Source organism: Pelobates fuscus, chromosome 4, assembly GCF_036172605.1.
Source record: "Pelobates fuscus isolate aPelFus1 chromosome 4, aPelFus1.pri, whole genome shotgun sequence".
Classification (NCBI taxonomy): Eukaryota; Metazoa; Chordata; class Amphibia; order Anura; family Pelobatidae; genus Pelobates; species Pelobates fuscus.
This window is the reverse complement of record NC_086320.1, coordinates 45435088-45456144: the sequence shown is the minus strand read 5'-3', so window position 1 is coordinate 45456144 and position 21057 is coordinate 45435088. Positions and strand designations below refer to the sequence as shown.

General features: G+C 39.6%; 1 protein-coding gene across 1 annotated transcript in view; it reads right to left on the bottom strand.

Annotated features, from left to right (window-relative positions):
* The window catches only part of CSMD3 (CUB and Sushi multiple domains 3), a 1213223-nt gene that overhangs the window by 806294 nt on the left and 385872 nt on the right, over positions 1-21057 (bottom strand). The window contains exon 5 of the mRNA XM_063451130.1: positions 20704-20911. Coding sequence (XP_063307200.1) covers positions 20704-20911 — 208 coding nt within the window. The remainder of the gene's footprint in view (positions 1-20703; positions 20912-21057) is intronic.

Sequence of the window (21057 nt, the reverse complement as noted above, 5' to 3'; positions counted from 1 at the left end):
ATTTTTAAATTTGTATGCAATGTTTACATCAGCATTATAGGTATAGATAACGGAAGAGCTGCATAGCAGTGCCACCACCATATTCGTTTCATAATGCCACTCAAAATACAGAATCACAATGAAACAAGCCATTGGTCATAAATAGAGGATTATAACAATACTACAAGGAGGCTGATAAAAAAAATGTCATTAGGGGAACACAACCCTAGGTGGAGATTGGAAACATACCATTGGACTATAATATTGACTGTCACCAACAAGACAAAGGGTAACATATGCAGGCATCATTGTGTGAATGCTTTGTATCAATTAGGAAATTTAAATATTGGTTTTAACATGGAATCATAGAAACATAGAAACATAGAATGTGACGCAGATAAGAACCATTCGGCCCATCTAGTCTGCCCAGTTTTCTAAATACTTTCATTAGTCCCTGGCCTTATCTTATAGTTAGGATAGCCTTATGCCTATCCCACGCATGCTTAAACTCCTTTACTGTGTTAACCTCTACCACTTCTGCTGGAAGGCTATTTCATGCATCCACTACCCCCTCAGTAAAGTAATACTTCCTGATATTATTTTTAAACCTTTGTCCCTCTAATTTAAGACTATGTCCTCTTGTTGTGGTAGTTTTTCTTCTTTTAAATATAGTCTCTTCCTTTACTGTGTTGATTCCCTTTATGTATTTAAATGTTTCTATCATATCCCCCCTGTCTCGTCTTTCATCCATGCTATACATGTTAAGATCCTTTAACCTTTCCTGGTAAGTTTTATACTGCAATCCATGAACCAGTTTAGTAGCCCTTCGTTGAACTCTCTCTAAGGTATCAATATCCTTCTGAAGATATGGTCTCCAGTACTGTGTACAGTACTCCAAGTGAGGTCTCACCAGTGTTCTGTACAATGGCATGAGCACTTCCCTCTTTCTACTGCTAATACCTCTCCCTATACAACCAAGCATTCTGCTAGCATTTCCTGCTGCTCTATTACATTGTCTGCCTACCTTTAAGTCATCAGAAATAATCACCCCTAAATCCCTTTCCTCAGATGTTGAGGTTAGGACTCTATCAAATATTCTGTACTCTGCCTCACTTTGAATCACTTTGTACCCGAGAGAAGTTTTGGACCAGTGGCAAAACACAAAGGACAGTGACTACCAAAAAACAAACACAAAACAAGCATTGTTTTTATGATAAGCTCTTTTATGACATTTTAATGTTAACTGTCCTCGATGTACTCATTTATGGTACTAGGCATTCTATACAATATTTTTCTCCTCTGTTCTGAAGTGTGATTTTTTTAAACAGATTTTTATGAAATAAGGATTTTTATAAGGAACATACTTGTGGAGATGTATTAATTACAGGCTTCTTTTACATTTACATTTTGTTAGTACTATAATAACACTCCAGCCATTTAAGTATAAATAAATATGCATATATATTTTTAAACATTTTGAAGCTTATTAGAAGAAAAATGCAACTGATATAAGTGTGTGCAGGAGGTTTTTCAACCTATGTTTAGAGAATGTCCTGATTTCTATATCAATATAAACTGCTGTTTCACCTTTGAACAACACTACAACGCTATATACAGATGATACCAGAAGCCAATGCATTTATTATTAATATAGTACATGCACTATCTATTTAGATATCCATCTGTCTGTCTATCTATTCAATGTTAAAATCTCAAATTTCACATGCAGCGATTTTGCAGAGCTCATTCACACACATCGTTTCCTTTGAAAATTAAAAGTCTGCCCTAGAAAATAAGCAAACTGTTACTAGACACCATTTGAGAGTTTGGTTGTTAGCCACCTGCTGTTCCCAATAAATCAGCCAGCAAACTACTGATCCATGTCACAACGTGTTTTAACCTCTCTTTCCTACTGAATAGAGTGCCAACAAACCAATATTTGCAATTCATTTAGGCTAATGGAAGGTATCCTGCATCATCTTAGTGCAATCAATGCTAAAGATTTAAAGCATGAAAAGTACAAAATAAAGCCTACATAAATTAATTTACAAGAATAAATTATGATAACAACAGCATTTATCTGTTTGCTGAGTGTTTAAGTCAGTCTTTCTTGGAGGTATTTTTTCACCTATATTTATAATAATGGCTGACAATTAATTGTCCCTTATTTTATGTCATTAACATGATCAGGTGTGTTGGATTCTCTAGGTCCTTAGGTAAGGCTGTCTTCTTTACATGGACAGTAGCTACAGCTAAAATCACAAATGTTGTTGTTAAGAATAGAATGAAGGATTTTTCAATATTCTAAACAAATCTTGATATCATGCATTGCATATGCTTACAGAATGCATCTCATCTAAATGACTTATCAGTCAATCTCCATATATAATGGAGATTGCAAACTGAAGTTCACCTATAACAGGCTTCCCCAAAGTCCGCCCCTCCAAATGTTGCTGAACTACGACTCCCATGATTCCATGAATCAAATAGATAGGCTGAGAATCATGGGAGTTTTAGTTCAGCAACATCTGGAGGGCCGGAGTTTGGGGAAGCCTGACCTAGAAGGTCAGGAGAAGGTAGAACATATATAAACTTGTATACAAATAGGATCTAAACAGAAAATGTAAACAGATGGGTTTTACAACTAAACTGCTAGACTCAGACTTATGAACAGAGTTTTCTAGGCTCCCTTCTATCCTCTAAATTAATGAGTGGTGGAGTGAGAATAATATAGGGAGGGGACATCCACCATCGTTCCTTTCTTTGGCCTTGTTTTTGTGTAGTGAGATGAGGGAATTTTTTTTTTTAAGGAGACATGTATCTTAATTCCAAGATCCAAAGGAATGTCTAGCCACCTGTTTATAGTTTCACTCCAATACTGAGTAAACATTTGTGCAAAATGTCCATAACTAATATTTCCCAATCACTAAAAAACACTTCACCCCGGCAGAAGCAAAATCCTACTGGCTGTAGATATACATAATTAAATCCATTACACCCATCCATATCCCTAAATGTGTGGCCATGTTGCAAGATGTTTCCTTATCTGTAGAATATAATTATTTAATGCTTGCTTACCTAATAATGCTCACTTTCCATTACCTTATTCAGATTGCAGTAGGTGCATTGAAATAAAATAAAGCCTTAAAAATCTTGCAACTAAATAAAAAAAATCTAAGAAAAAAGTTACCAGTACTCTTCCCAAATTCCTATGCATATTTAAACAAATGGAGGTTATTTAGTTTCTCCAATAGCCATGAGAGACTTTAACCCACCTGCCACGTCAAGGCAAACCTCTCAGGTGGGTTCTACACTCACTTTTTACCTTGCTTACTTGAGCTTCTGGCAAAGATATCTCTAACAAGACAGAAAGGGGTATTTTTCTTTTTTTATATAAACACCCCTACCTGCTTATTAACCCCTAATAAGGAATGAAAAAAATAAAAAATTGTACTGTGTGTATTGGGGCTGATGTGTACTGTGGTCATTACTGCAACCCAGGAGTAATGGGAGTTTGAGCGCAGGATTCGTTTTCTTGTATTTAAATAAAAATAATCATTATTACGCCCTATTCTAAGCGGCTCTAAACGCTGCAGGGCGTAATAGTACGCCCTCTGTTTTTTGTTACTTACTTAACCTGCCTCCTCCGGCCCCCCCAGGCCATGTGAGAGTGAGGTCCTTGCGAGGATCTCACAATCACATGGCCGGGTTAGCTGGCTGCTGCATTGCCAGCAGGGGGACTGCCTGAATTGACAGTTAGTCCCCTGCTGGCTGAATTCAAATAAAATAAAGTTAATCAGTGTAAAAAAAAAATATATACTTAGATCATATGCATATATATCTGATCTAAGTATATATATATACACATATACATACACACACATACACTGTCTAGGTGTATTTTACTATTAATATATATATATATATATTAATATCAAATTGCACGTAGACTGATACTGATTAAATATATATATAATTATTTATATATATATATATATATATATATATATATATATATATTTATATATAATATAAAAAAATTAAATACTTTAAAAAATAAAATTAAAAAAATAATTAAAAAGGAATAATTAAAAAATATATAGATGTGTGTTATTTCGTTCTAACTGTATTGTGATAATATATATATATATATATATATATATATATATATACACATATATATATATATATATATATATATTCCCGAAAGAGTGCACTCAAAGGACTTGAATAAATTATAAATAAGTGCTTTTATTGAGCAATTATATGCAGAATATGCAGATCAAGTCGACGTTTCAGTCCAAACGGACTTTTATCATGACAATTTTCTAACGTGCAAAAAATATTTAAATATACAACAGTGCATCATGATTGGAGAGTGAAAACTGAAATCGAGGTTCTGTGATGTCATCAGTGACGTGAACAGATTAAAAAAATGTAGTGTGGTTCTATTAACCCCTTCAAGGGGGGAGTGAAAAGTAAGTAGTGCTCAATGAATGAGCCTAAGTGACCAATAACCATGAAGACACATATATATATATATATATACAAAGAGAAATATAATATCTCTTTATATATTTATGTGTCTTCACGGTTATTGGTCACTTAGGCTCATTCATTGAGCACTACTTACTTTTCACTCCCCCCCTTGCTATGCTGTCCTGATGAAAGCACACAAGAGGTGCTGAAACGTTGACTACGGAGTAAAGTAATATCTTTTTGTTTATTTGAAAATCCTGGGAGTGCTGGTCTTTTTTTGGTTTTATATATATATATATATATATATATATATATATATATATATATAGCGAAAAACGAGTGCACTCAAGAGGTCTTGATAAAAGTCCTGCGAGGACTGAAACGTTGAACCTATCACTGGCACGTTTGTGAATAAATACAATATTTTCTACTAAGTCCTCTTGAGTGCACTCGTTTTTTGCTGTACATACTGACGGCTGAGGCAGCACCGAGGCGAGCACAAGACCGGTACATTAAGTGCGGAGTTTTCGATATTTATATATATATATATATATATATATATATATATACACATACATATATTAATTCTACATATATATTTATGTAATATTTTTACATAATTAGGTATTTTAATTAATTACAATTAGCGGGACCTGCCTGACAACCCATGCCGAAGTATAGGGAATTTTATTTGCTAGCACTATATTTAACCCTATAACTTTCCAAGACACCATAAAACCTGTACATGGGGGGTACTGTTTTACTTGGGAGACTTCGCTGAACACAAATATTAGTGTTTCAACGATGATATCGCCAGTAAAAGTGAAGTTTTTTGCATTTTTCACACACAAACAGGACGATATTATTGCTGTGATACTTTTTACTGTTTTGAAACAAAAATATTTGTGTTCAGCAAAGTCACCCGAGTACAACAGTACCCCTCATGTACAGGTTTTATGGTGTTTTCAAAAGTTACAGCATCAAATATAAGGCTTGTGTTTCATTTTTTTCACATTAAAATTCGCCAAATTGGTTACGTTGCCTTTGAGACCCTATGGTAGCCCAAGAATGAAAATTACCCATATGATGGCCATATGATGGCATACCATTTGCAAAAGTAGACAACCCAAGGTATTGCAAATGGGGTATGTCCAGTCTTTTTTAGTAGCCACTTAGTCACAAACACTGGCCAAAATTGGCGTTTTTTTGCATTTTTCACACACAAACAAATATTAACGCTAACTTTTGCCAGTGCTTGTGACCAAATGGCTACTAAAAAAGACTGGACATACCCCATTTGCAATACCTTGGGTTGTCTACTATTGCAAATGGCATGCCATTATGGGTGTAAATTTCATTCCTGGGCTACTTTACAGTCTCAAAGGCAACGTAACCAATCTGGTGAATTTCAATTTCAAATGTAACGTGCTATATTTGACCCTGTAACTTCCCAAAACACCATAAAATCTGTACAAAGGGGGTACTGTTTTACGTGTGAGACTTTGCTGAATACAAATATGTGTATTTTATTGCAGTAAAAGCAAACAGTATTATGACATTGACAGTTAAAATGTCATGTAGAACTAAAAAAATAACAACATTTCTTATTTTCTCCTATTGTTTCATATTAAATTATGTTTCATAGCTAAATATTTTATGTTAAATGAAAGCCCTGTTTACCCTGAATAAAATGATATATAATAAGGGTGGGTGCATTTAATATGAAAGAGGTGAATTACGGTTGGACAGACATGCAGCGCAAATGCCAGGTTTTGTTTACGTTTTGTTTTGTTCACAACGTGTACATTTGGCTCAGTCCTTAAGGGGTTAAACTGATCTAGCCAGGGGGCTCAATGACACATTAATTTGTCAATAAAGTGCACGTATACAATCCCTGTATGCTTGAACTATTTAATGAAAGTGACAGATTTAAATATATATATATATATATATATATATATATATATATATATATATATTATATATATATATTTGTGCTCGGAATTTAAATACGTAATGGATAGTAACTGTGAGCAAAGTTGGTTGTGGTGTGCCGAAACCAACGTACGAGTGGGCCTGTAAATAAAAGAGGGCCCACCAAGGAGAATGTAATTATAACAGGGTGTAGGTGGGTGGGAACAATCAGCTGAAAGGCAGAGGTGAGTAGGGGCTGGGAGTTTAAGTAGGGGACTTACTCCTCCCACAAATTCAGGCCTCCACAAGTTCAGGCCTTTTAACTTGTGCTCGGAATTTAAATACGTAATGGATAGTAACTGTGAGCAAAGTTGGTTGTGGTGTGCCGAAACCAACGTACGAGTGGGCCTGTAAATAAAAGAGGGCAAAAAGATAAATTAGAGAAATACACACTTTATTGCATTTTTTACAAAACCAAGTTGCTGAAAGCTTGGCGAAGCTCTTTCTCCGGCTGTGGAATATATGCAGTATATATGGAGGATTTCCACCGCCCCAGTCTCTTGATGATATGGACCGGTGTGTTAGTGCTAGAGGCTGCTCCTATACGGAAGGAGTGCCTAGAGAATGCAATCGGGTTGTGTCCGAGCTTAGATAACAGAATTCTGATATGAACCATCAATTTTGCTGTGGTTAACGGGTGCCCTTGTAGTGTTAAGAGCGGAGAGTCCAGTAGGTGACCGTGCAGAGTTGACCGTAGGTGGTCTAGTACTTTTACCGGACACCAGGCATTATCAGTAGGGAAGAGAGGAATTATAGTAGGGTGTAGTGACCGGTTGGTTTTAGTTGTAGGGATCGAAAGTTGGTAGTGATCCTCTATTTTAGTGAGGTGTGATATTTTAAGTCTTAGCTTCGTATCTCCTTGACAAATTACGGTGAACTCTCTAGGTCTGAGAAAACCGTAGAAAGCGAGATATAAAGCAGATTTGATCACCGTATTTGTGCCGATGTCGAATGGGACTGTGTCAAGGAGATTGCTAAGTGACCTGAAGATAGGCCCATCTATAGGTAATCTAATGGTAGAGAGTGGAGGTGAAACCTTTGATATTCCTTTCAAAACCTTTTTGACGGGGTATGAAGACAGGAAAGGTGTGTTGTTAGGAAAAAAAGGTGAGGCTGTGGTGCTGGACCCCCGTGAGATATAGTTTAATGGTGTTGAGATAGTTTAAGGTGTAGGTGGAAAAAAGAGGCAAAAGCCACCATGGTTTGAATAGAGAAGTCACCTTGTAAACCGAACTCTGCTGTGAATTTATTAAATATATTAAGAGCCCTATTGTAAGTGATAGCCGTGTTTGGTGATAATGCTTGGTGAGTGAGTGCTCTAGCGTGGTTCAAGAGTGTGCTTAATCCAGGATTAGATCGTGGAACCGTGGTGTCCTGGATGGTTGTAGGTGAGCCGTTGGGAGTGCCTGAGAAAATGCCTGAAATTGAGAACGAGAAAGAGCGTCAGCGGCCGTGTTGTGAATACCCGGGATGTGAAAACAAACTAAGTGAAACTGGCCGGATGCTGCCAACCAGGTCAGCTTGCGAATCAGCCGCATGATGGTCAGGGAAGATGATCGCCCTTTGTTCACGATTTCGCAAGCTGCCGAGTTATCAGAGTAGCATTTGACTGCCTTGCCAGACCAGAGATGACCCCAGGTGTGTGCGGCCACCACAATGGGATAAATTTCAAATAGTGCTGAGGTCTCTTTGAATCCTGGCAAGGCATCCGTATCAGTGGGCCAATGGCCCCTGAACCAGTGGTTCCCAAAAATGGCTGCAAAACCGGTATTGGCTGCTGCGTCTGTGTGGATGATGGGTGAAGAGGTGGAGAGAGGGGGAATAAACATGGAGATTCCATTCCAGTCCTTCAAAAACTTCCCCCAAGTCAGCCTTGGCGTGGGGGTCCAAAGAAACTGTGCCAGAGTCCGGAACTCCGTGCAGCAGGCAAAGGAGTCTGGATATGAAAGACCTTCCCTGCGGAATGATGCGCATCGCAAAGTTCAGGGATCCGAGAAGGGACTGAAGTTATTTTCTAGTGCAAACATCATTCCGCAGGAACAAGTCATCTCCCCTCTCAAACGTGACAGTTTGTCGTGGGGGAGGCTAGCTCTGAGGTTAACCGAGTCCAGTTCTATCCCCAGAAAGGTCAATTTAGTTGTGGGGCCTATAGTTTTGGCTGTGGACAAAGGGACTCCAAGTGTGGAAAATAGTGCAGTAGTGCTTCTGATTGCTGTGGGTGAAGGTGACCCTGGCTCTATTAGTAAAAAGTCGTCAAGGTAGTGGATAACGGAGTGACACCTGGTGACGTTCAGAAGCAGCTAGCATATTGACTCTGCGAAAATGTCGAACAGTTTGGGGCTGCTTCGAGAACCGAAAGTGAGTCGTGTAGAGAAGTAATATTTCCCTCGCCATTTAACACCGTGTAAGTGCCAGAGTGAGGGGTGCATGGGTAGTAATTTAAACGCGTTTGTGATGTCCGTTTTGCCAAGCCAGGGTCGATTACCAGATGATATGATGGACTGTATGGCGTCGTCGATGGTTACGTACTGAAGTGAGAATTTGTCTGCTGGAATGAGTGCGTTTATGCTTGGAACAAAAGAGGAGTGCGGTGCCGATAAATCAATAATTAGACGTTTTTTTTTGTTTTTTTTTTAGAATATTTGTGAATAGCAATACCAATGGGGTTAGTGCGCCAGGAGGAGAATGGTGAAGAGGTGAAGGGGCCGATCATGAAACCGTTGGTGATTTCAGAGGCAATGAGAGTGTCTATGGAGACTGGGTCTAAACGTGCTGACTGGAGATTAGGGCATTCTAGTGTACCTGGGGGAATGGCTACAATACCCGTGAGAAACCCTTTAGTGAACCCTGTGGTGAGATAATCCACCAGATGATTAAGCCTGGGATCCCTTGTCTTGAGCACCACAGAGATATCACCGTAATTGAATGCCTTGTTCTCAAGTACATCCTGTGAGGCTATGAGCAAGGACACCAGACACACATCCTTCCCGTCTAGGATATCTTTCCTGATAGAGTCAGGGATGGAGTGTGCTGGTGACTCAAATGGTGTAATGGCTGTGCCCGGTGCTGGAGGGGGGAGTATAGGAGGGCATGTTGGTATAGTAGGTACAGCCGTGAAAGCGACTGGGACTACCGTGGTAGTACCTGGGGAGGAGATGGCGCTTTCCACCTTAGATAGCCTGCTATTGAGGGTCTGTAGATTGGCCAAGATCTCTGCCAGGGTATCCTGGGTGGCCGTGCTGTTGCTTGGTGGTTGTCCTTGAGAGCTAGTCCCTGGCCTGGGCTCGGGGGCTTGGTGAGTAAGTAGCCTATAAAGTTCAGCCTTCCTAGCTGTGGCCGGAAAGGGGATTCCCCTGAGCCTAAGCTCGGCTGTAATTTTGGGAATAGTCCATGCTCTCAAGGACGTGGGGTTTGAAAGAGTGAGTGATTCGCCTGGAGACCCGGGTCTGGTAGGCGTGAATGGAGTTTCTTCTGTCAATTCTTTGGTTGGAATAGGTTCTTGGGACATTCTAAAAGGAATGATTATGTGAAAGATATATTAGAAGGGGCATAAGGTAAGTAGGCGGGGTATGTGGGGTGGTGTATATGGAAGAACTGGACTGTAATGCTAGATGCCAAAGCGAAAAACTTAACTGTTGAATGTTTGGATAGGTGAGGCCCTGCTAATGCCAAGTGGCGGTGAGAGGCTCTACCTATGATTTGGCTTATGACGTAGTTGCCACAGACGTGGTGGCGGGATGTTGGCCTCTCGGTGACAGTAGAGAGAAATCAAAACGTGTGGCCGTGACAGGTGAGGCCCTGACTAGCGCCCTGTAGTAGGGCATGCAAGGCTTGTAACTATGATTTGGGCGTGGGGCCGTACCTCCGTGTTGAGGTGGGGGGGGATGGAAGGCCTCGCTGGGATGGGTTTTCTGATAGGGTGCGCTAAGGCATTAGCCTAGACCCTGTAGCCAGTTCGATTGTATATTTAAGGATAAGGTGAGAGGACTGGAATGTTGTGTAGATACTAACCTTGACTTCTTGCGAATGGTATCTGGAACCTTCTGGTGGTAATAAGTGTGGTAAGTCTCGTCTTATGCTGTCCTTGAGGAAGAGTCCTGAGGCTTTAAGACAGATGTTGACGTATTTATGCGTATCGTGGTGGCGTATGATTTGAATTGGGAGTAGGTTGTTTGTTAGGGGCGCAACGTGAGATCCTGCATTGAGGGATCTGGAAGGTTTAAGTGTGTGACTGGGCTGAAATAGATATTTGTGAGAAGGCTGGATGAGGCCTTGGGGTGACGATTGGACGTATTTGGGTATAGACGTAAGTACCTGAAGGTATGGCTGAGTACCGGGTCAGGTTTTGGTGTTTTCCGGAGCCTGATGGCTGTATGACCGTATGTCTGAGTAGAAATAATATTAAAGAATTAACGTACCGTGGGCGTAAGCCTGTGGAAAAGTAGTAATGAACTTGAGACCGTGATAGGTTTTATATGAGGTGTAGTAACAAACGAGTTGTGAACTATACCTTGGTTTGACATAAAGAAATTACATTATGTGAAACGGTTTAACTGTGTAGAACCGGGGGAAGCCTAGAATAATACTGGAGCTAAGGGTTAACCGAAGAAAAATTCCATAGTTAACGACAGGTGTGGAGGTAAGTAATAAAACCCAATATGTAAACATTTTAGGCCTATGGCTTTATAATGCAAAGTGATAAAATACAATACCTGTTCCTGTAATAAAAGACCTTGAAATAAACAACTTTAGCGCAGAAAAAGCGAGAAACCGATGCAGTCTGTAAAGCCAAAAATATGTGACAGCGTGATTATATGGAAAATGAATAGTACAGACGTTTATGTGCCGGATATTGTGTTTATAAACAGTATTTATTAGTATATGTGACAAAATGAAGTGTTTAATAGGTAAATATGTGTTGTGGCAAGGTCAGAGAGGCTTTCTATGTTAGTAATAGATTGGAGTGCTCTCTATTCCCAGCATGATGGGGTTAATTGGTGGGAGTCACCCCTTGAATGTTATATACCAGGTGAATGTAATTAACCAGCACTAGGGTTTTAAAAGGTTAGCCTCTGAAGACATCAGAGAGTCTAACAGCTGGGAGAGAGGAGGCAGTTAAGCCTGAGACAAAGGTACTGTGTGAAACCTGCTTAAAGTGCTGTATTTCATTTTGTTTAAAACTGGGAACTAGATTAGCTGGCCAGTTGGATTGTTAGTAATACTGTTTAGTAAGTCTCCAAGTTGGAGTAGGATTTATTTTCTTTTTGTTTTATTTTGTGGGAGAGCACAACCTTGTATATATTGTGGAAAGTGACAATAAATTGCAGTACTATTTTATCCTGACTGTTGCATTTGAAGTTTGTGACGAGCCTGGCCATCCTGCCACAGTGTATAGAAACCGTACGTTTATGATAGACGTGGATATTTTAAAAAGTAGTAAAACAAATTAACTGGTTAACATAGAAAGAAAAATCACAAGGCAGATTTTTAAACAAGCTAATTATATCCCCAAACTGACAAAAAAAGGTATCAGTAGCAATATGACCGAACAGGGAATATACGTAAAGAAAAGTAGAATTCGTGAAATAGAACTTAGTGCATACTGTAGCCTATTTGAATAAGAACTAGCCGAATATGGATTTAGAGCAAGGTGTTTGTGTTTTAATCGTACGAAATAGATTGGTCCTGGGTGACCAAACGGAAATAAGAGAATGCCCGTAATAATATTACTGTGTATATAAATAATAGATTAGGTAGTTTCCGTACGAATATGTAAAAGCAGTGATAAAGTGCCGAGCGTTCGTCTGTTTTGGCGTGAACACTGAAATCGGTTAAAAAAGCGTGTATTTGTACGAATATGATAGAGGGAGCCTACCCCTACGTTTTTAGGCCCGAACGGCGGGAAATAGCGGGGCGCTATTTCCTACGCCTAACTTACGTGAATGTGCCGGTCTCGTGACCGGAAACCGGGTACCTTGACCGGGAACCGAGTGGAAGGCCTCAAACGGACGGAGGACTGGTCAGGACGTCTGACTGCTGGAAACAGGAAAAAATTCTGGAGGGAAGCTGGACAGGAAGTGCTGGTTGCTATGGGGACAAAACAATCAGCTGAAAGGCAGAGGTGAGTAGGGGCTGGGAGTTTAAGTAGGGGACTTACTCCTCCCACAAATTCAGGCCTCCACAAGTTCAGGCCTTTTAACATATATATATATATATATATATATATATATATATATACTTAAAATGAAATTATGACAGAGTTGTATTAATGGTGCATAGGCAAAACTAAGACGACTGTATATGTAATCTCAAGGATCATTTTTTACCAAACTCATCCTTGTAAGAATGAAATGCTACATACTTCTTGCCAGGAGATAAACAATGCACATATGACAAATAAACAATGAAACAATATACATGACACAAATATATAAGCTAATATAGCCAAAATTTCAAAATTAAATGGAAAGTGTTTATTAGTGAGTGCAATTACTTTTGTAGTAAGACACTGATTCCATGTATACTAATACTTTTAACACAGCAATTTCATTAATGGCAATTATTATTTACCATGGATAATATGAGTTCTATCAGACCAGATTACATTTTCTTTTTGCTTTTAAGCTATAAAAAAAATCAGACATTGAAGTGTAGTTTTCTCCATTTCAGCATGTAACAATTTGATAATTCAAAAGTTGCAGTATGGACTATGGACTACAAGAACTTGAGCAAGTGTCTTAATGCATTTGTAAAAATCTAAGAGTGATTGTGTTTCCATGAAGTGTTATCTTTTGTGTGCTTGTTTGAAGACCTTTACTCTTTTTGTACTGTTACAAAATTCTTCAGAAACTGAGTGACAAAAGCATATATCAGACAGTACAAATTGTCTGGGGAATGGACACTTATTAATTGTACCCATTTTTTATTTCCAGAAAAACAAACAAACTTTTCACAGTCTATAGCTTAATACCAATACCAGTTATGCATTACTCATACAAACTGGTTAGTACCTGAGCATAAAAAGTTACTTTGTAATGAATTATTGGTATTATTTTTTTTTTAAATGCTTTTTTTTTTTTTTTATATGAAAGGAAAAGATATTGCACGTATAGTCATCCAGCTGTGTTTTGATGAGTTTGATGTTATATGCTAAGTGTTTGCAATTCAAATTTAATGGGGAAACATTTTTATCAACAGAATACGACAGTTTTAGAAATTATTATTATAATTATTATTATTATTATTATTATTATTGCCATTTATATAGCGTCAACAGATTCCGTAGCTCTTTACAATATTTTGAGAGGGGGGATGTAACAATAAATAGGACAATAACAAGAAAACTTACAGGAACAATAGGTTGAAGAGGACCCTGCTCAAATGAGTTTACAGACTATAGGAGGTGGGGTATTAGAAACATTAGGACAGGAAATATCAAGTAGGAGTGAAGCAAAGCTGGAGGAGAGAGCAAAGCACTGTCCCATAGGAGAGAGCAAGAGACAGGTATGTAAGGTAGAGATTACTCTGGGAGGCCATACGCTTTCCTGAAGAGAAGGGTTTTAAGGCCCTTCTTAAATGATTGAAGACTAGGGGAGGGTCTGATGGCAGTAGGCAAGCTATTCCATAGGAGAGGAGCCGCCCGCGAGAGGTCCTGCAAGCGCGAGTTGGCTGTACAGGTGCTAGCAGCGGTCAGGAGGTGGTCACGGGCAGAGCGGAGGGTACGAGGAGGGGCATACCTATGGATCAGTGAAGAGATATAAGAGGGGCTGGAATAATTAGCATTTATATAATCAAGTTTGTATCTACTATGATTTTGACTTTTAAAATCAACCTGTTAACTGGTTATAGGAAACCAATTTCACTTCAAGATTGCTGTTCAAGCTGGACCATACCAATATGTGATGGAGGGTCCATTTGCTGAGGTTTTGTATTGATATTGATTTTGTTTTCAGATGTGCCAGATTATGCAAAAAAAGATTGCATAATAGATTCAATCCTTGTTACACAGATATATACTTATTAACGCTACAGTCTTATGATGGTTATAGTCTAGATATGCATCCCATGCTTCAAATAAATGTATGCTGATAATCAGGGCCGGACTGGCCCACCGGGATACCGGGAAATTTCCCGGTGGGCCGCGGCACCTGGGGGCTGCACTGACCATGTATGTGCCACCGGGTGGCCGGTCCGGTGGCACACACTCTGAGGGGGCCGGCCGGCGGCCGCATTCCACGCTGGAGCCGCCGGACCGGGTGGCAGCCTCGCCGGTCCGGCGACACTCCTGTCAGGCTGTCACTAGCGCTGGGGGCTGAAGGAGGAGCATGTCTCTGTACCATGCTCCCTCGCGGTTCCCACAATTCCCAGCACAGAAACCGCGAGGGAGCATGGTACAGAGTCATGCTCCTCCCTCCTCCATCAGCCCCCAGCGCTAGTGACAGCCTGACAGGAGTGCCGCCGGACCGGCGAGGCTGCCACCCGGTCCGGCGGCTCCAGCAAAAAACCCTACTCACTACTCGCAGGTAAGGGGGGAAAAAAAAGAGAGAGAAGGGGGAAAAAAAAAGAGAGAGAAGGGGGAAAAAAGAGAGAGAGAAGGGGGAAAAAAGAGAGAGAGAAGGGGGAAAAAAGAGAGAGAAGGGGAAAAAAGAGAGAGAGAAGGGGAAAAAAGAGAGAGAGAAGGGGGAAAAAAGAGAGAGAGAAGGGGGAAAAAGAGAGAGGGAAGGGGGAAAAAAGAGAGAGAGAAGGGGAAAAAAAGAGAGAGAAGGGGAAAAAAGAGAGAGAAGGGGAAAACAAAAGAGAGAGAGAGAGAAGGGGAGAGAGAGAGAAGGGGGAGAGAGAGAGAGAGAAGGGGGAGAGAGAGAGAAGGGGGGAGAGAGAGAGAGAAGGGGGAGAGAGAGAAGGGGGAGAGAGAGAAGGGGGAGAGAGAGAAGGGGGAGAGAGAGAAGGGGAGAGAGAGAGAGAAGGGGAGAGAGAGAGAGAGAGAGAGAAGGGGAAGAGAGAGAGAAGGGGGAGAGAGAGAGATAAGGGGGAGAGAGAGATAAGGGGGGAGACAGAGAGAGAGAAGGGGGAGACAGAGAGAGAGAAGGGGGATGAGAGAGAGAGAAGGGGGATGAGAGAGAGAGAAGGAGGAGACAGAGGGGGAGAGAGAGACAGAGAGGAAGAGAGAGACAGAGAGGAAGAGAGATGTGGGGGAGAGAGAGACAGAGAGGAAGAGAGATGTGGGGGAGAGAGAGACAGAGAGAAAGAGAGATGTGGGAGAGAGAGAGACACAGGGAAAGGGGGGAGAAAGAAGTGGGGGAGAGAGAGACAGAGGGGAAGAGAGATGTGGGGGAGAGAGACACAGGGAAAGGGGGGGAAAGATGTGGGGGAGAGAGAGACAGATGGGAAGAGAGATGTGGGGGAGAGAGAGAGAGACACAGGGAAAGGGGGGAAAGATGTGGGGGAGAGAGACAGAGGGGAAGAGAGATGTGGGGAGAGAGAGAGAGACACAGGGAAAGGGGGAGAGAGAGACAGAGGGGAAGAGAGATGTGGGGAGAGAGAGACAGGGAAAGGGGGGAGAAAGAGACAGAGGGGAAGAGAGAAACAGAGGGAGAAAGGAGAGAGACACACAAGGGGAGGAAGAGCCCCACGAGGCTCTTCCCTGCCAGCCTATCTCCCTCCCCGTTCCACAGGCACCGTGTGGGCAGCCGGCAGGGGAGGGAGGAAGAGAGGGCCGGGAGCTCAACCTGCAGCTCCTCTGCGTCCTTCTCGCACGAGCACAGAGCATTGCCGCGGTTACCATGGCAATGCTCCGGCTCTCACGAGAGTGAACTCTAGCCCTGGAGCTATGGGCTAGAGTTCCCTCTCACTACTGTGACCACCATGAATTCCTGGTGGTCGCAGTGTTGAGAGTGAACTCCAGCCCATACACACACTACCCCCCCATACACACACTACCCCCCATACACACACTACCCCCCCATACACACACTACCCCCCATACACACACTACCCCCTATACACACACTACCCCCATACACACACTACCCCCCATACACACACTACCCCCATACACACACTACCCCCCCATACACACACTACCCCCATACACACACTACCCCCCATACACACACTACCCCCATACACACACTACCCCCCATACACACACTACCCCATACACATTTACACACTGCCCCCATGCACACATTGCCCCCCACACACATTCACAGCCCCCCATACACACACACACTGCATCCCTCACACATTGCACCACTGCTCCAATACCCTACTACAGCCCCATATCCCAGCAGACCCCAGGTCGCGACGCATTATGGGGCTGGTAAATATTTTTTTCCAGGGCTGCTTTAAATTCCCAGTCCGGCCCTGCTGATAATTCATACATCAAAAAATGAAAGTAGTGAAGGAGTTAAGGAGTTAAGGCATATTACAAATTTAACTTGGCAGAAATTGTTAAATCATTATGGCATCACTTTAATTTTTTGATAAGCTTTTCTTGTCTTTTTTACTTAACCCCTTAAGGACCAAACTTCTGGAATAAAAGGGAATCATGACATGTCACACATGTCATGTGTCCTTAAGGGGTTAAATAAATAATTGCTGGTTTTCACATAGGTGTCTAGGAAAATGTATGCCTACTAATAGGAGAGAACAATACAAATAATATTTACATTTGTTAAGCAGGGTATTTAGAATCTGGACACCCAAAAAAAAAAAACTCTTTACCTATTTTTTTACCTCAATTTGATAGTTTTTATCATTTTGAATAATACATTTAATGTATGCATGAACAAGCTTTAACACACATATAATCTACATAGAATCTAAATTGTTAATACAATAAGATGATTGAGTTTGCAAGTAGTTTAATGAACTAAAATCTTCTTGATGTCTTTATCAACATTTGGAGTTAAGAGTGCGAGGAATTATTTGGTAGAAATTGAAATAGCTAGAATGTTAATTTGAAAGACTTGTATGTATCATCTGTTACATTGTAGGTTATACGATACGACAGGGCCAATCTGTGGCAATATTTAGAGAATTTTTGAATACCACCTGTATGAGCTCTTGCGTGCCCAAATAAAGATTTAAATTTTGCAATCTGAATAAAAGTGCTTTACATCACTTAAGTACAGGTTGTTCGAGAGACTGCCATCTGTCAAATATATTTGCAACTGTAGATATATAACTCTTAAAAGAGCATATTTGAAATAAGCATCTTCAATAATCTTGTCATTTAGGTAAACATTATTTCAATGACTGTCAACACAGCCATGTTAATGAATATTAGTTGAATTGTGAAATGCTTAGTGTAGGCCGTGTTTGTTTTTAAGAATTATAATTAGTTGGTGTATGATTTTTATGGTTTATTATTAAATTCTTCTGTGGTTTCCTGAGTTAAGCTGTGCAGTAATAGAGGTCAAAGATGCAATTAAGCTGTGGCACGGAGTACAACTTCTCAATCCAACTGATTTGATTAAGGTCAGGCAATGTGCATTACAAATACATTTGCAGCTTTGGGTAATAATTCACTCCCAGCACTATTAACATTAACTGGTTATACTGAGAAATCTTTATAAACAGACAGGAAATAAAAAGGCATTCAAATTAATTTTTTTTATTAACAAAAAAATATAATTTTGCAGTATCTTCACTTCTAATTTGTTCTGTGTGGACTAGAAGATAAGTAAGGAATTTGAAAATGAGGCAGAAAATTAAAACTCTGATGTAACTCTAAGGTGAGGAGAATTTAACACCTATAAAAAGTCAGAAATAAAATGGGATCTTAACATTAGTTTAAATCTGTTATTAAAATTGTTATTCCATTTCTGTAAACAGGAAATTGCCTGGACATCATGAAATATTTGGTTCATCAACTTCTATACCACCATGTTTAGTATTCACTATCAAAGAGCATATCAAGCACTCTTATCTTTATCTCCATCTGTCCTCATTATCCCCCTCAAAGCACACTGACCCATGAGACACCGAGATATGAAAGAAGCAGAGAGAATGGCCTGCTTCTGCGAAAGAGCTACAGACAGGTCATTCTATTGTCAGACACAAAGCTGGGTCAAGTGAGATTGTTTTTCTGATAAATAAACTGATCTAAACCATACATCATTTATATTGTTTTCTTTCAGTTCATTTTCTTTTACTTTTTTTGTGTTTTTTTTTTGGACCACAACAGTGGCTTTTAAATGTACACAATATAGATACTTTGCTGCTCATTACAAACAGACTTAGGCTTATAATTCGCTTGACTAATTTGCATGTTGTTTACTATACATTGACATGTTAAAATCAAACAAACAAATAAACAAACAAACAAAAACCCTGGGCTTCAGAATACTTGCTGTTAGGACAGTTTAGGACTGAAACATGGATATTATTTATCTTGTATTGCATTTCATGCAATAACTTTATGAAAAAAATAAAATATGTGAGTACTAAACTCTTTCACGCAATACATTTATAGAAAAAGGCTGATAAGTTATGAGAGAGAGAGAGAGAGAGAGAGAGAGAGAGAGAGAGAAAACAAGAAGGTTATGGTGGGGTAAAATAGTGATTGAAAACCCCTTCCACCTGAAGTCAGTGGGTAGTCAATATATTGTTAAACACAGTTCTGCACACCAGTCAAGCAATAAGACTTGCTTTTTCCACAGAAATCTCAAATTTGCAGTGATGTTACTACTGTAAGGGATTTTGGGTGGGCATATGCAAGTTGGTACAACAAAGAATCACTTTTTTGCCTAATTTTTCCATTTTACAAATGGTTTGCATTTCTTCCTCAAGATATGACATTTATTTCCAAAAATATTAAATAATTTGAAAAGCCTATTCAAGCTATTCAAATGAGGCCTGTGCATATTTGCACACAACAGATAGATATATATATCTATCTATATATTTCCCGGTTCTAAGGCAGAGACTGTCCTGGATGAAACACAGAGCATCCACAAGTACATCATGAAGAAGGCTCCCAAAATGAACTGCTAAGGGAATGCCTAAGATAACAATAGATAGAGGATGCAGACATGGAGGAGGAGGGGGGCTGTAGCATAGATAGTGGATGTGGCTCATATTACAAAATTCTACCAGTAGTTGGAAAATGCAAGACTGAAAGACAGTACTAATCCTAGCAGCACAGGAACAGGCACGTAACACTAGCTCAGTAGAAGAGGGGTCTACCACACCAGACAGGATCCAAGGTGCAGACTGTGCAAAAGAAGCCTCAGAGACAATTCAGTACATAGTAGTTGTTTGCAAGATGTTATCAGGGACAGCATATACTGAGAGGCACAATCAAGTTTCCTTATAAAATATCTGCACAGAACATGGGCTGGACCTGGGAGATACCACAAAGGGTAGTTGTGAATAAGAGGGTTAAGATCTTTTGGGACTCAAATCCAGATAGACAAGCAAGTAGTGGCCAAGCAACCTGACATTGTGTTGGTAGACAACGACGGAATTCTGCAGTGGTGGCTTATATGGCAATAACATCAGAAAGAAAAATCAGCTCAGAAAAATACAGCTAAGATACTGTGCAGAACTCTTTAGACTCCCAGGCCTCTAGAAAAGGAACCAACTATACACACAAAAAATAAATAAATACAAATTAAATATATGTACCACCTGGAGCGGTGAGAGTCAACTTTTATATAGATAGATTCCATTATATTCCATTATTAACAAGACTTTATTTAGTGACCAATGAATCTTGAGTATAACTCATGAATCAGTGAAAAAAGAAGGATTAAAGGGAATATCTTTTTTCTGCATTTGGCTATCTCATATTACTTGTGCCCTGCATAAATATGTGCAAACAAACCCTACACAAAAATATACTATCGTATGCTGTGTCAAAAATATAATACAGGATATAGTCTAGAACTGCAAAATTCATATTTTTCATTCTTATATTTATAAGAGCACTTAGGTTTTCTGATTAAAATGTTGCACATCACGTGTCAGCTCACCAAAATTATAACTTTTGCTATATATTTCCATGGAGTCATTTAGTGGAAATTTTTGAGATACCAAGTAGCCTTCCTAATAATAATAATAATAATAATAATAATAATAATATATTAGCCTTCCTTACCATATAACTTTCCATCACATAGTGTATCTCATTTCTGACATTCTACCTATATAATTATGTTAAATATGGGGGAAACACAATGTTTGTGATAGTAATCCAAAAAAGATACAATCTGCATGTTATATTTTGCTTTTATTAGAATATTTGGTTCTTAGTAAATATAATCTTACCATATTTTTTGAGGGTCAGATCCTTCGATTTCTAAGTAATCATATTTCTCCTCCATCTGGAAATCAGTGAACACTAATGATATGGTGTCTCCTTGTTCTGTGACTACTGTCCATGTACAGTCTGCATTATTGTGATATTCGTTAGGAAAGCCAGGACTCGAAATAATTCCACTGGATCCTCTAACTGTTCCTCCACATGCATCTTCAGCTGTAGGAAGAAAATATCATATTCAGTTTGATAATAATATCATTGATTTTATTTTATTGCTCTAAGATGTCTATCATTGTTTAAGTTAAACAAAAATAGTAAATCTGTAAAAAAAAAACATCTTCTTACTGTACGTATAGCAAAGT